This window comes from Staurois parvus, unplaced genomic scaffold, assembly GCF_062004578.1.
Source record: "Staurois parvus isolate SC_StPar_1 unplaced genomic scaffold, SC_StPar_1.0 ptg000513l, whole genome shotgun sequence".
Taxonomy (NCBI): domain Eukaryota; kingdom Metazoa; phylum Chordata; class Amphibia; order Anura; family Ranidae; genus Staurois; species Staurois parvus.
In genome coordinates this window covers 1,179,639-1,195,750 of record NW_028318309.1, presented here as the reverse complement: position 1 = coordinate 1,195,750, position 16,112 = coordinate 1,179,639, and the positions used below count along the sequence as shown (strand labels likewise).

The 16,112-nt window shown below is 41.8% G+C and overlaps 1 protein-coding gene across 4 annotated transcripts in view; it reads left to right on the top strand.

Annotated features, from left to right (window-relative positions):
- The window catches only part of WDR7 (WD repeat domain 7), a 591,021-nt gene that overhangs the window by 134,374 nt on the left and 440,535 nt on the right, over positions 1-16,112 (top strand). For all 4 annotated transcript variants that reach the window (XM_089690073.1, XM_089690072.1, XM_089690071.1 and 1 more), the window contains one exon: positions 9,696-9,910. In XM_089690073.1, the coding sequence (XP_089546199.1) occupies positions 9,696-9,910 (215 nt within the window). The remainder of the gene's footprint in view (positions 1-9,695; positions 9,911-16,112) is intronic.

Genomic DNA, 16,112 nt, shown 5'->3' with positions numbered 1-16,112 from the left:
GTTTCCACTCCTAACTCACCAGAGGATTGGACCCTTAATCTAGAGGTCAGTATGCGCTCGGTAAGAAATGCCACTCCTCCTGGCTCAGTGACAGCCTCAAGCCAATGCCACAACCTCTAGTCCATTTAATGCAAGCACTAGATTAGTTCTTGGGATGGGTAGTTTTATAAAGCTTCTCAGCCCATGTTCTGAGCATGGTATATTTTGGCATTTCTTACGGAGTGCATACTGACCTATAGATTAAGAGTCTAATCATCTTGTGAGTCTGGAGTGGAAAGGCTACCATATTGTGTTATTTTTTTTTTTTTTTTTTTTTACAGTTTTAGGAAATTATTGTGGCTTCAGCTTGGAAAAGTAATTTTATCAAATAACTGCAAAATGGCTTGTGTAGCAATATTAAATACCATACAGTTTTTGGATCAAAGTGGAATTCCTCTTTAAAAATAAATCCCTTTCTTTTGAACATTCCAGTGATGGCATCCACATGCCAAGAGTCGTGCAGATATGGAAAAATTCTGACCACTTAGACCACTCTGTGGCCACATCTCTGACACAGTTTGTAAACTGTACTGTCAGTCAGCATTAGGGATGGACACAAACAGTTTTTCGTTGGTGTCAGGGCCCAGACCAGCAATTCTCTACCAGGGTTTTATGGAATCCTAGGATTCCTCAAGAGGTTTCTAGGGGTTCCTTGAGCTGAGCTGATTGACCTCCTATTTGGTAGTGTCCGCGTTGTCTTGGGGCCAGTGCCACTTGCTTAAGCCAGCAGCATGACATCAATGATCTTTTTAGCATTTTGTAAGGCTGGCATTCTTTCTACTGACCGCCAATGTAAGGAGAATTCTTCCCACTGGCCACCAATGGGAGGAGCCTTCTTCCCACTGACCACCAATGTGAGGAGCCTTCTTCCTACTGACCACCAGTATGAAGAGCCTTCTTCCTACTGACCACCAGTATGAAGAGCCTTCTTCCTACTGACCACCAGTGTGAAGAGCCTTCTTCCTACTGACCACCAGTGTGAAGAGCCTTCTTCCTGCTGACCACCAGTGTGAAGAGCCTTCTTCCTACTGACCACCAGTGTGAAGAGCCTTCTTCCTGCTGACCACCAGTGTGAAGAGCCTTCTTCCTGCTGACCACCAGTGTGAAGAGCCTTCTTCCTGCTGACCACCAGTGTGAAGAGCCTTTTTCCTGCTGACCACCAGTGTGAAGAGCCTTCTTCCTGCTGACCACCAGTGTGAAGAGCCTTCTTCCTGCTGACCACCAGTGTGAAGAGCCTTCTTTCTGCTGACCACCAGTGTGAAGAGCCTTCTTCCTGCTGACCACCAGTGTGAAGAGCCTTCTTCCTGCTGACCACCAGTGTGAAGAGCCTTCTTCCTGCTGACCACCAGTGTGAAGAGCCTTCTTCCTGCTGACCACCAGTGTGAAGAGCCTTCTTCCTGCTGACCACCAGTGTGAAGAGCCTTCTTCCTGCTGACCACCAGTGTGAAGAGCCTTCCTGCTGACCACCAGTGTGAAGAGCCTTCTTCCTGCTGACCACCAGTGTGAAGAGCCTTCTTTCCACTGACTACCAAATTATGGAGCATTCTTCCCACTGATGACCAATGTAAAGATAATTTTTTCATTGACCACCAATCTGAGGAGAATTTTTCCCTTTTTGATCTTGATGAATTGGTTCCCCGAGACCTGGAAATTTTATTTTAGGGGGTCCTCTGGGGTAAAATGGTTGGGAAATGCTGGCCTATGCTGTATTAGTTGTTCTCCTATTGCAGGGAAAGGAAATAACAGTACAATTGGAGATACTGAACACTCTTAAGGTCTGGCAGGTCAGTGTAGCATTGAGAGGAATTTGGATGCAACAGCATTTGTCTAGTTCCCCATACAGCCTGTTTGATGTAATGTGCTCACTGACATTCACACACTCCGCAGTATCATTTCTTAGTGTTGCACTGGCGGCATACCAATTAAATCAGATGATTTTATACCTTGTGAAAGGCAGCAGGGGGCACTGCAAGACTGATTAGCATGAGGATGAATGGGATTCTTGATGGGATCCAACTTTGACTGTCCTGACTGATTAGGTATCATGATTTGTTTGTCATTTTAACGATTCCTAATTTAATTAGTATGTGTATAACTGGATGTTTTCTGCAAAATATCAACAGTGATGTCTCAGTTTGCTGCAAAACCATTGTTGAAATCCAGTAAATAAAGTATAACTGAAGGCAAAACTATTTTTGTTTGTTTTGTTTTTTTAGAATCCCTGGCAGGTTTTTATTGCTTCAGCCTATCATTGAAAGTAAAGAAAATTCCATATATTGGGTTGTCCCCAGAAAAGTGATAGAGGGGAAATCTTCCAATTGGGGCACTATTTCAGTGACCTGGGAGTTCCCAAGGGATGCCCTTATGCAGGCCATACATGGGTCAAATTCCAAACAAATTTTCTTTAGAAAATCGGAAATTTTGTAATCCGATGGTGCCACCATTGATTTTGAAATTCAACCAACCAAGCCTTCAATTTCTTCTCATGTTGCTACAGAAAAGAATTTTCATGGCCAAGAATTTTCTTTTCTTTCGAGGTCACAGCTTTATATTTCTCGCTAGTTTCTCCCATCATTGATTCAAAATTCGTTCATTTTTCAAATAATTTCCAACATGTCCGATCACTCAAACACGATGGTCACATGAAAATCGTCCGTTTCTGTGACCACTAATGGTGTGAAATTCAAACAAAAATTCTTAGAAAAGATTTTCAAAAGAAAATTCGACCCATGTATGGCCGGCTTTAATTTGCAGGGATCTTCTCTCACTTCCTGTTTGGCTATGGAACAGGAAGTGAAAAGAAATCTCTCAAAGAGGACACAGATGGCAAACAAAAATCAGACAGGGGTTATAACCCTCCAAAATTAAAAAAAAAAAAAAAAGCTCTGCCTCTAGGTCTACGTTAATGTCTTTATAAACATAAAACAATACAATTGTATTATTAAAGTTTTGTATTGGATTGCCCTTATGCTGCATTGCATCTTTAATGTATATGATCATTCTTACTATGGGAAATTGGACAATAAAATATAATAAGGAAATATAAGAGGGCTTGTAACTCATTTTGGCGGTTGGGGCATTGCTTTACAATGGTGCTGGCTCTACCTGTATATAGCATTGTAATATACAGTATATTGTTCTCATGCATTTGGATGCCTTGTTCCTAGTAATTGTCTGTATTTTTGTTATATATGATAGAGAACATGTATACGGGCAGCACAGTGGCTAAGTGGTTAGCATTTCCGCCTGGCAGTCCTAGGGTCGTTGGTTTGAATCCCAGCCACGGCATCACCTGCCTAGAGTTTTCATGTCCTCCCTGTGCCTGTGTGGGTTTCCTCCGGGTACTCCGGTTTCCTCCCACACTCCAAAGACATGCCGGTAGGTTAATTGGATCCTGTCTAAATTGACACTAGTATGTGTATGTATGAATGTGAGTTAGGGACCTTAGATTGTACACCCCTTGAGGGTTAGGGACTGATGTGAATGTACAATATATATGTAAAGTGCTGCGTAAATTGACGGCGCTATATAAGTACCTGAAATAAATAAATAATATAAAAATAAAACTGTGAAATCATTTTTTCACTTTTTTATGCTGAGAAAGCAGTAAACTGTTTAATCAGTTTGTAAACCACTTAAAGCGGTATTAAATCCCAAGCCAAAAATGTAGCATCTTGCAGCTTACCAATCAGATGTGGTGGCTGCATCTTGTTTTCCTTACTTTGCCTTTTTTCACCAGTGATCTGGACAGTGACACACCACCAGTATTAGTGAGACACTACTTTGGAGGAATGAGCACAGGACACAGCAGACTTGTCAGTTTGGGGGGGGGGGGGGGGGGAGTATTAAATGTATTAGCAGATTTGAATACAATAATAAATTGAAGCCAAGCTCCAGCTCACACTATATAATCAGTTACAGCAAACTGTTTTTTTTTCCTTTTGAGATAAAGGTTTTACATGAATAAATAAATCACCCCTGTCAGTGGTAAATGGATTGTCTCATCCATATAAATTGATGCATTCTGCTGGAGAGCTTGAACTTCTGAAAAACTGCAGATTTGCTGGCTGAATCACCAGATGAGAATAGAAGAAAAGCTAAAAAGAGAAAACTAATGCAGCCATCAATCTAAGAATTTGTGAGCTGCGATTTAATAAATGTTTGCTTTTGGGTTCAATACCGCTTTAAATATTCAGAAGTCTTTCAGTTTGTCTATACATAGTAAAATAGTATCTGGAAGTGCTATAATTATCCATAGTGTGTTCGATCTGATGTCTTCGTCTCAGAGGACTGCAAACCTGGTGAGATTTCTAAAAGGAAATGCATTGTAGTTTTAAACGAACTTGTAGGTCTAAAATGATTACAGCGAGTACTGCAGAAGAGTTAATATGATTATGATGGCATGAATTGAAATGTGTTTTTTAATCTTTTGAAGCGCCCCAGTTTAGATGAATAACATGACAAAATGCACGTCAGTGATTAAAAGTGTAACATGCTTGATCTACTCAGTACTTCAATGCTATGCATTGGTGCGACAGGCCCATTTGAAAACATTATGGCAGGGGTGCTCAACTTTTTTAAGAGCGAGGATCACTTACCCCTGGTTCACATATATGCGGCCGTGCAGGCTGTGTTTTGCGCAGGCACGAGAGACCATTCATTTGAATGGACTCCCGTGCCCCGTGACACGCAGAGAAGAAGTCCCTGCACTTCTTTCGAAAATGCAGTACGATTGCGTTTTCCAGTGCGGGCGGCGCGCCATTAGAACTAATGGCACTCACCCGCGGCTCCGCATTCCCCTGTGCGGGTGGTGCAGCTGCACGGATTTTCGTGTGGATTTGCAGCAACACCACCTGCACAGATGTGAACCTAGCCTTAAGAGATTTGATCACTGTTTGTGGGCCACAGTGAGCTATAGGCTTTTACTGCCCCACAAACCAGAAATGTGAATGAGCCCTTACTGTCCTTCGTCCCATATAAGGCTGCTTTCACAAAGATGCGCTGTGGTTGACCCGCAACACGGGTGCAGTGTAGTGCTCCGCACCCTTGGCTTTGCTGTGGGTTTGCTGCGCTTTGCCATAGACTTCTATTATATCTTGTGGGTGTGGTGCCCTTTCTGAAAGTACACCAAACCTGCAGCATATAATAGAAGTCTATGGTTCAGTGCAACTAACCTGCAGGAAAGCTACAGGTGCACTGCACTGGACCCGTGGATCAGTGTGAAAGCAGCCTAGTAGTTAATCTTTTTATAGGTGCTGATATGCCCATTGCAAATTTATTATGCCCATTGCATGTGTTTAATACACTGATCTTCTTGTCCTCTTGCAGCTGCTGCTGGCATTCCTAGAAAGAATTAGAGATGGAGTGCATTTGGTATCACTCCATCTGGACAGGAGCCATTGCTACATAGGAAGTATTGGCTTATGCAGCTCCTGCTCCCTCCTCAGCTGGCACTGGCTCAATGCTATCTGATGCTTTAGGATAGTGGGTCTGCAAGCCCAGATCGCAATCAATAGGTTGCCAACCCCAGGCATTCACTTCCCTGGTTTGAGGTCGCAGGCCCTATCAGAGGTCTCCAAGGGCCACAGGTTTAGCACCCCTGCTTGATGGCCATAATTTTTTGCTTGTGCTAGGATTTCAACAATAACATTTAACGGTGGTGTGAACAAGCCCTTTTTACCCTAATTCAGGATGATGCAGATACCAAAGGTCTACATCCATGACTAGGCGTTCCACCTAATTATGGGAAATAGAGTCTTGAAAGTTAATGAAAATGCAAACAAAAATCAATCTATTAAAAGAGGTATAGACTTCAGAGAGAGAGATATAATTCCCCCCTTCCGGGTACAAATCATTAGTAAGACCTCATCTGGAATATGCAGTTCAGTTTTGGGCACCAATTCACAAAAAGAACATTGGGGAACTGGAGAAAGTACAGAGAAGGGCAACTAAATTGATGAGAGGCATGGAGGAGATCAGCTATGAGGAAAGATTAGAGGAGCTGAATTTATACAGGCGTAAAGCACAAAAGGTGTTCAGCTTGATTATCTGGCAGAATCAACAGGTATATTGTGCACTGATCAAACAAAAAACTTCCATTGGTATAGTCGGCAGATCAAAAGGGAGAAAGTCAGAGACATTATGTAAAACCCCTGTTATTAGGATTTACATACATTCATAACCCTAGGTATAGGAGTTATTGTAAATTTGATGTCCTCTCACCTCCACAGACAGCAAGGGCTAGCAGTCTGCAGTAAAAAAAAACAAAAACTATAACCACCAGTTTTCTTCATATGACTACATAATTACATACACAGTGATTTTATAAACGATTATATTGTCAATACATGTACAGCCCAGTAAAAAATATGGTTGAAAGATATAAAAGATTGTTCGATGTGCCGTTCACTTTCTACTTTTCTGTGTTTGGATATTCCTTTCACAACGATCATGTTTGTGTCTAGGAATCTATTGGCCACGATCGATGTCCTTAGCTGGCTTTGGGGCCTATGTTTGTATGAAGAGTGACAATTTAATTCCTGGAATGGACTGAAATGGATTTAAACATTTTTTTTTACCTATGCACAAGCGGCTGTTTGTCACCTTCAAAGTAGTCCACTTGTGAAGCGACACACTTTTCTAGACGACTGTGCCACTGTCACAAACATTTTTGGAATTTGTTTTGTTGCAGTGCGCTCAATGTCTGGAATGTCATCAAATCTGTGTTCTAAAAGAAGGCATGGGTGCTTAATCTGTGGTCCTCTAGCTGTTGCAGATCTACAAGTCCCATCATGGCTTTGTTTTTGGGAGTCATGCTTGTAACTGTCAGCCTTGCAATGCCTCATGAGACTTGTAGTTCCACAACAGCTGGAGGGCCACAGGTTGAGCACCCATGTTTTAAAGGATAAGGTCACCTTTTGACAAAAAATAATGAATGCATATTTTTTTGCAGCTAAAAAAATATGCATGTATTATTTATTGTTGCAGGAGCCTGTAAAGCATTGCACCAGTGATCAGCAGATCGCTGGTGCCATGCAGGTCTCCTGCAGACCTGTCATTTTATCTGTTTGCCCATACATCCCATATGGGCAAGCAGATACACTGACAGGAAGAATCTATGCACTACCATGGTGCTCCACAGCGCATTGATAGTGCATAGAGAACTACAAGCATACATCTGCAAATGCTGTCTGTACTTGTAGTTCATTCATTCACAGAATGTGGGAGGAGCCCTGCACAGCTGCGCTGTTTTTAAAAAGTGACTGCTAGTACAGGGAAATTCTCCCCGTACTGCTGTCTCATGGAGGGGGGATCAGGCAGCAGCTGCAGCATTCGGAACATGTAACATGCTCCCAAAGGTGAACTTATCCTTTAAGGCATTTTTAAAAATTTTGGATGCAGTCAAAAGCCACAGGGTGCTAAGTCAGAGGAACAAGGTGGTTGGTTACGTTTTTGAAATGGATTTCCAGGGCCAGGCACACGTGAACAGAATCCACTTTTCAAACCAATGTCCTAGTCTGAACAGATTCCCGTAACTTTTTCTTTTTCCACATTTTCATCTGTCCTTTGCGTTTTTGACTGCCCGCTTTTTGCATCATCATGGACTTCTTCCCGACCCTCCTTAAACCTGTGCCATTCAAAAACACTTTAGTTCTAAATGGAATGTTCCCCATAAGCCTGTTTTAACAGAGCTAACGTTTTACTCGTGCTTTTGCCAGTTTTCACGCAAAATTTTATGTTAATCTGCTGCTTCAGATGTGAGTCATTTTCCGCCAAAAGCGCAATGCACACATGTGTTATTTCTTGTCTTGCTACGTAAAAATGGAGTCAACTGATCTGCAATCCAGGCAAGTGCAAGTTAGAACATGTTTGAGCGTGAATGGTTGTGTAGTAGACTCACCACCATAATGCCACTCCGAGGCCATTCCTGGAATTAAATTGTTACACCTTGTATGTTTCCGTTTTGAGTTAATTATTCTTTAGTTGTATGCTGGTAAGCTGAGAGGTCCAGTGGTTTCTTAAAACTTTCAAGGAATGCCATCTCTAAAAAAAAAAAAACAAAAAAACAAAAAAAAAAAAACTTTTGGTGAATGGTGATGAGTGCAGTCACCCATCGACTTTGTCCAATAGCAGTCCGATTGCAGTCAAAACATTGTATTTCGTAATCGAACATCACAGGACACAGGGTTCTTTATATTCACGACTATTTGTGTGATGCTGCCAACTTCAGGTGAATGGACACTGGCTGTTAGGGATCCGGGTATGACCAGAAATGTGTGGACTGACACAGGGAGACACAGGCTTCAGGTATAGTGTAAAATAAGACAATTTATTAAGACTAAACAACACAAACGCAGTGCAAGGTAAACATAACAGTGCAAACAACCCAAACTCCAACAGGTAACCATATATACAAATCGGCATAGTCGGGCAGGCCGGGTCGGTGGCAAACCAGGAGAGAGCGGAAGAGTGGTCAGGAATAGCCGAGGTCAGGACAGGTCGGAGTTCACTCAGAGTCAGGATCAAGCAGAATCAGGAAGCAGACAGGATGCAGGTACAGGGGCTCATGGGAAACATTACACCAAGGCCCTGATCACAGGCCTGGCCATCCCTTAAATACACCTGCTGCAATCAGCCTCAGGTGATGGCTCATTGCAGGAGTGAGCCTCTGGTTGCTGAGAGCACCCGCTGGCCAGCCCTGGTACTGCAGCCCACAAGGCAGGTGAGTCCCACCAGCACTGGCAAGTCCATTCCTGACACTGGCCAAAACAAGGCAGGAACTCCCCTGCCCAGGCATAATTCCTCCCAGCTCAGTAAGCCTCACTTTTTGCTAGTGTCCTTAGGTAATGGATGTGCCTGCTTGATTTTTCTCAGAAAGCCTTGGTCTTGTTGCTGTGTTGCCCACCCCTCATGTTCATTGCTTTTGCATATTCCAAGTCATTATGAATGAACTATTTATCCCATGATGTATGAGTATATACGTATGTAGAATTTTTGCTTTACCTGTAAAATACTTTTTTTGGCGTACATCAGAGGACACAGGAATCTCTCCCCTCTTTATCTGTGTTCCTTATTGCTTGCTACAAAACTGAGGCTTAGCTGAGCTGGTGATGGAATAGGAATGTCTGGATGGGGAATTTCTGCCTTTTTGTGGCCAGTGTCCATTCACCTGAAGGTTGTAGCACAACCCAAGTAGTCATGAATATGTAGTACTCTGTGTCCTGTGTTGTACTCCAAGAAAAACATTTTACAGGAAAATCAAAATTCCTAATTTTGTTTTAGAAAAGTGGGAAACGGAGCCTCTGTCAGCTTTTTAATCCTGTCTTTGAATCTTTTTTTGGGTTTTCCCATTATATCTGGTCAGGGCAGGAAGTGATGGGAATTTGGCCTACGGGGTTACAAAAAAAAAAATACTTTGTACTGTGTCCTTGGCAGCATGCCAAAGTACTTTTCATTGAAAACAGTCAACAGCGAATCTCCATGATGGCATTCCACAATTGGTAGACGTGCAGATCAGTCCACCAGCCATTTGCTGTATATTTTTGGTAGCAAAACGATACAGTCACAGTAAGCTGGCAGACCAATGTGCACTTGGAATTTCATCCATTTTATTGTTTTTATATGTCTGTCCTTAAACTTTTTTTCTCTTTTTTAAGGTGCTTTGGATCGTTGTGTCATGGGTATCACAGCAGTAGAAATACTAAATGCTTGTGACGAGGCAGTTCCTGCCGCAGTGGATGCACTCAGCCATTCCGCTGTCAACTTAAAACAGGCAATGACCAGACGTAGTCTTGCGGCACTTAAAACAGTGGCACATCACAAACTGCAAACCCTTGCTACCAATCTCTTGGCATCAGAAGCTTCAGACAAAGTAAGTCATTTTTATTACTTCATTTTTCATCATACATAATTTTTTCAAAACATCTCCATTTTGACATTTTTAGTAAAAGTGGTAAGACAGCAACTCTTTGTAGTTCTGTATTAAGGTAGTACCTTTAGTGATTTTTAAAGTGGTCCTAAAGGCTGAAGGTTTTTTACATTCATAGATTTTAAGCCCAATACTTACCTGAGCCTTATCCAGCGCCGTGCTCGAGAGCCGAGGCTCTCCCAGTTCTCTCTCTCCTCAAAAGCTGATACACGACAGTGGGAGCCATTGGCTCCCACTGCTGTCCATCACAGCCATTGAGAAGAAAGCTGGAGGCGGGACTGAACCACGCAGAGGTGGCTTGGGAACGAGCACACACAACTGCCTCCAGAGCAAGCAGCTTACTCTGGGGGCACTTAGCAGGGAGGGGGGGCCAGAAGAGCCACCAGGGGACCTGAGAAGAGGAGGATTGAGGCTGCTCTGTGCAAAAACATTGCACAGAACAGGTAAATATAATGTGTGTTATTTTAAAGGAAAAAAGGAACCTTTACAACCACTTTCATCCATGTCTCTTGATGGCGCCTTTTCTGCTAGCAAAGACTGGTAATTTAGTGTTAGTCTGTGCTGGCTTCAACTGGTCTCCTTGTCAAGACGTCAGACCCAACTTCTGGACAGCCAGCAGTAAGATTCTACATTCCCTACATTCAAAACAAGCCCGCGATGTGTATGATCATTCCAAACCTCCTCTGCTTGTCATTGACAGGCGCTTAGGGTGCTGACTCCAATGAGCCCTTCTCTGGCCCATCTTAGTAAATGTGCATTAGATGAGAGTCACCCTCCGTAATAGAATCAACTATTGCTTTATTCAATGAAAAAAAAAAGAAATGGCTGCATACAAAGTGTCTCCACCTGACAAATCATACTCCAGACATTTTTGATGACTTGCTCACGGCAGGTACAGGGAGTAGTGGGAGGTGAAAGATTTAAATATTTATTAATCAGAGTAGCTGTGATTACCAATTTGGGGTGGGGGGTTAATAGTACTGACACCAGTGTTGGCGGTTATTAGTTCATCCACCGGACACCAACAATACTGGGGGTTATTATTGCAACCACTGACAAAAAGTCTGGGGTTATAAGTGCATCCGCCGATACCAGTGCTAGGGGTTATTAGTGCATCCAATGACACCAATGCTAGAAGTTGCTAGTGCATCCACTGACATTAATGTTGGGAATTATCGCGTAAACTGACACCAATGCTGGGGGGGGGCAGGAAATGGAAGTTCAGTCCAACACTAACTATAACTAAGTCTACTCCAACACCCACTCTGAGTCTATTATATCTACCCTGTGAAAGGAAAGAAATGTATACTTACCTATACTGAGGGCACCATGGTCTGGTCACATGATCGGGTCCCAGCGCCGGCTTCACTGCAGAGGAGTGGCAGACGACAACAGAAGCCCCATAGTAAGCCCATGGGTGGTATTGCCGCCCAAACTCTGCAGCCATTGTCTGTGATCTCTCCTTCGTTGAAGCCTGTGCTGGGATCCGATCATGTGACAGGACCAGAGCGCCATCAGCATAAGTAAGTATACACATCTATCCTTTTATACAGTATGTTGAATAGAAAAGACTTAGAATGGGGGTGGGAGTACATTTAAGTATAGTTTAGTGTTTGACTGAACTTCCACTTTAACCTCCCTGGCGGTATTCCCGAGTGTAGCTCAAGGTAAAGTTTCAGCACCACAAGCGGTAACCCCGAGCTACACCATGCGGCGCTGCTTCGGGATCTCTTCTTCACTTACCTTGTTCTGCGCTCCAGTGATGTCCCTCCTGCAGTGTCCCCTGTAATGTCCACCAGCGGATTCCAGCATCTGTCTTCCGGGTTCCGTTCCCTGCGACGTCGGGACGTACGGGGGACGGGACTGGCGGGAAATTTGAAAATGACAAAAAGTGAAATTCACTAAGATCACATAGTATAACATTACTGTATCAAACCATTTCACATACATTTTGTCCCGAGTGCTTTGTCCTGTGCCCTGCCTGCATTTTTACTGTTCTTTCTGCCTGGAAACTGAGAAACGTCCATGGCGTCCAAAAAGCGTCCCTTTAGGTCAAAGTCGGTTTTAGACCAGCTAGAGAACAGCGATAGTAAATCAGAACCACTTGCAGAATTGAGTGATAATGATTCGTGGGGGAAATTGGTCATCAGACACTGAAAACGATTCTGCGACTTTGCTCAGTGATGTGCGAACTTGGCGCTATATTTCAAATTTCAGTGTTTTTGGTTTGATTACATTATTGAATTAAATTTATTATTATAATATTATTTTTTATGAATATTTATTAAATTATAATTTATGATTTCGTGTTTCAAATTTTAACATACCCGGGATGTTTGCTAGACTCTTGTTCAGACAGATTTCAGTGAGTTATTCCTAAAAATTACAGGCCTACAATAAAAAAAATACATATTTCCATGCAAAAAAAGTACCGCTTTGAGCACAGAAATATGGACATAATCAGACCGCTAGGTAGGTTAAGGCATTTAATTGTTTAAAATGGCAAAGGCAGTTGTATTGCTTGGAATAGGAATGCACAACTGATATATGCAGGCTGGATAATACAAGGTTATATCACATGGATACATCAGGACAATGAAACAATATGAGGTCAGATATCCGTTAACCTGTCCTGTTCACCTTTTGCTTTATACCATGACGCATGTCGCTGGTGACACATCTGTGTACATAAGGCACACATCCCAAAGTGTTTCGTTAAGCCTTTGTGGCCGTTATGTGTTCTCTGGCATGTCCCACTTGCAATAAGACAGACTTTATAGCACAATTAGGTGTAATAGCGGGAGATCTGCTGTCCTCTCTCCTCCACATTGTGACTGCACGTCGGCCTCATAGCATGGTAATTGTAGCCTGGCTTACTGGGAAAACAATTACAGAGGAGAGAAAGCTTAAGACGATGAATCTGCCAGGGAGATAATCACGTTATGAAAAATGTATGCTGATGGATTCATTAGGAAGCGTTCGCGCTGCCCTCCTGTGAAGATACTGCAGTTTATTGGAGCAAATTGAGGGCTGAATTCTGCCTCTGTAATAGATGATTATAGAGATTGCTCTGGCCGTTTGCACCAGCATAAAGAACTGATTATAGTTTTATGTAAAGACTCTGGTATAAATGTATTGTTGTGTATTGGCTCATTATGGAAAGGAGGATAGGTCACTCTATAAATTACAAGTTTTTGTTTAAAAAAAAAAAAAAAAAAAAAGTAAAAGGCACATTAACATCAAATGATTTACATGTGTTTATTTTTTTTTCTATTTTTTTAAATTTCTTTATCAGTTTTTCATTACAAGCAGAAAAGAAAAGCAAGAAAGCTAAATTCCAAGAGCTAAGTACACAGTATCAACCTCAGTGGTAAGAATAGGCGTATTGAGTCTCCGCGTGTGCCGATTTACGATGGGCAGACTATTTTCAGTAGATCACTATTGTTCTGTCCAAAATCAGTCAATACAGGTAGTATATGACTTTACCCCACCCTCCCTCCTGCCAAAATGAATGTGTGGACTTCCAAGTATGCGGGTTTATACTTTTCTTTTTTTTTAGAGATATAAGGGGAGGGGAATCGACAAATCATCCATCTAATGCTATTTTATGTAGATTTTTAAAGCGGAAATTGATGCTCTCAATCAACATAGACTATTTTTATTCTTGTGCCTAGCATTAATAAATAGATAGGAAATTATATATTTTTTTTTTCTACATCTCTTTAGTTGCTTTTGGTTTCTAAACCTAAGTAAATGGTGTCCTACATCCCAAGAGTCTCCAGGAAAGGAGCGTTTTTATTCAGCTAAGCTTACCCTCCTGTGTTCATGCCTGAGCTAAGGGCAGATGGATTCCAGGAAGTAAATGCTACATGAATCATCTGCCCTTACTTAAGATGGTCACAGCCAGAAATGCTAGAGAGTGTTTTTCAAAGTGATTTCTCAGCAAAATAAAGCATGGAGACATGGATGGATGGGGGAAATTTGTTTGGAATATTAAAAATAAATTAAATAGTGTTTTTTTTTTGTGGTGCTTAGATGCAGTGTAGTTCCACTTTAAAGTTCATGTCCAAGTCAAGCACATGTCACAACATATAACTTTTTTTTTTTCCATGAGTCTTCTGTCCAGATATATGGCACTATGGGTCCTCTTCCCCTTTTTGTGCCTCCAGGTAAGCGGAATCTGAACGGTGCAGAGAAATGTGCTATTTTACATTTCAAAGCTCTCTGCAGCTTTCTCCTGGGCTCACATGAAGTGGTGTTAGCTTTAAAAGCCTGCTCCTTATGGGAGTCGTTTACACCATTACAGTATTGGAAGCTGGGGGTCTTCCATTTAAAGTGATATTAAACCCTCATTTTTTCAAGTACTTTCAGCAGTTTATTTAATCACTTACTGACTATGCAGCTTCTGTATCTTTTAATCCTTGCCTATGCTCCTGTTTAAGCTGGTGCCATGACCCTTGCCCCAGGTTTCCTATTTCAGGGTGGCTTCTTTCTCTTTCATCACCCTATGGAACTGCCCTTTCATGCAGGGACTAGAGTTGTGTCTCTCTACACCAGGGTTTCTCAACCAGGGTTCCTCCAGAGGTTGCTAGGGGGTCCTTGAGCAATGAGCAATTTCTGCCTCTCAGATACGTTCCCACTGACACCGTTGATCTTTTTAGCTATCTTTAAGGGGGTAATTCTTCCCAGTAACAACAAGTATAAAGAGCATTCTTCCCACTGACACATTTATGTATCATGAGTTGTAGATATAGTCATTTTTAGCAATGGTTCCCTGAGACTTGAAAGTTATCTTAGGGGTTTTCTGAGGCTTGAAAGTTATCTTAGGAGTTCCTCTCTCTCGAAAAGGTTGAGAGAGACTGCTCTACACTGTGTGCTTTGATAGAAAACACACAGCCCTATAGCATAAGAACTGTTTTGGCACAAGGATATGGGAATTTCCCCATATAGGCCCAGGAGACATGTTTCTGGAGAGAGGATATTGGGTAAAGCAAAGGAGTTAATGATAAAGGAGGCAGTTTTGTGTATGGAAGAAGTGGACCTCCTTTAAAACAGGTCTGATGTGTATGGAGAACCAAGGCATGTAATTTCACCAGGGTATAATACCTTTTGGTGAAATACATTGAGCTTTATCACTATGTCTTTAGCAGAGATAGGGGTGGTCATGTATATGTCTCCTCATACCCTTGTCAGCTCTCCTCACCAACATCATCAGGAGGGGTTTCCACCTTGGCTTAGCAATTTAAAATGTCTTTGTTTTAGTATCCAATAAAGCATTCTACAATGCGGATATTAGTTCACGTGGTCCAGACTGTAAGAATTTTCTTGCTAGAAAAGTTGGTGAAAGGATGACATTTGTCAAATCCAGCTGATTTTTGGTATTTATAGAAGAAAGATTCTATGGAGTTTTGTAAATGCCCCACAAACAATTGAACCATGGATTTAATGTTGCCTTCATGAAACAGTTGTGTAAAATACTTTACACCATGGGTGTGCCAAGATTCTGGATAATGATAGTAGGATACTGGGGCAAGGATGGATTAGTCCAAATAGGGTTGAATGGAAATACAGTCCAGTTATCGTGATGGAATAATTTAGCAATTTGGAAGAAAATCTTAAGAGTTGTTATAAAACTTAGAGCACTTGAGATCAGTAATGCTTACTATATAAGTACCTGTAATAAAATAAATATAAGATAACAGTGGGAATCTTAAGGTACTATTGCTGGCGCTGTTGCCATGAGTTGTTTTAAGAGGGAATCAGACAGTCCTTGGTGTACACCAGCTGGAAAGAAAGATAGTTGAGATAGAAAGTAGGCAATGCTAAACTATTTGGATGTAAAGTAAGTTGTACAGTAGCTAGGGCTATTTGAGGGTTTTGCTGGTTCCATAGACAAGATGTGCAAAACAAGTAGCTAATTTAGGTATTGTCATGGGTATGGGGCCCGGTGCATTGAAAAATACTGCAAATAGAGGAGCTTCAGTAAAAAGAAGTATTAACTAGATTAGCTCTGCCCATTATGTAACTGCGAGGACATCCGATGTTAAGTTTTTTTTTTTTTTTTGTTTTTTTTGTTTCAGCCAGAAAATGTAGATCTGTTGTCAGGGTGTTGTCCAAATGAGTGGTTAAGGGGAGCTGCATTCTG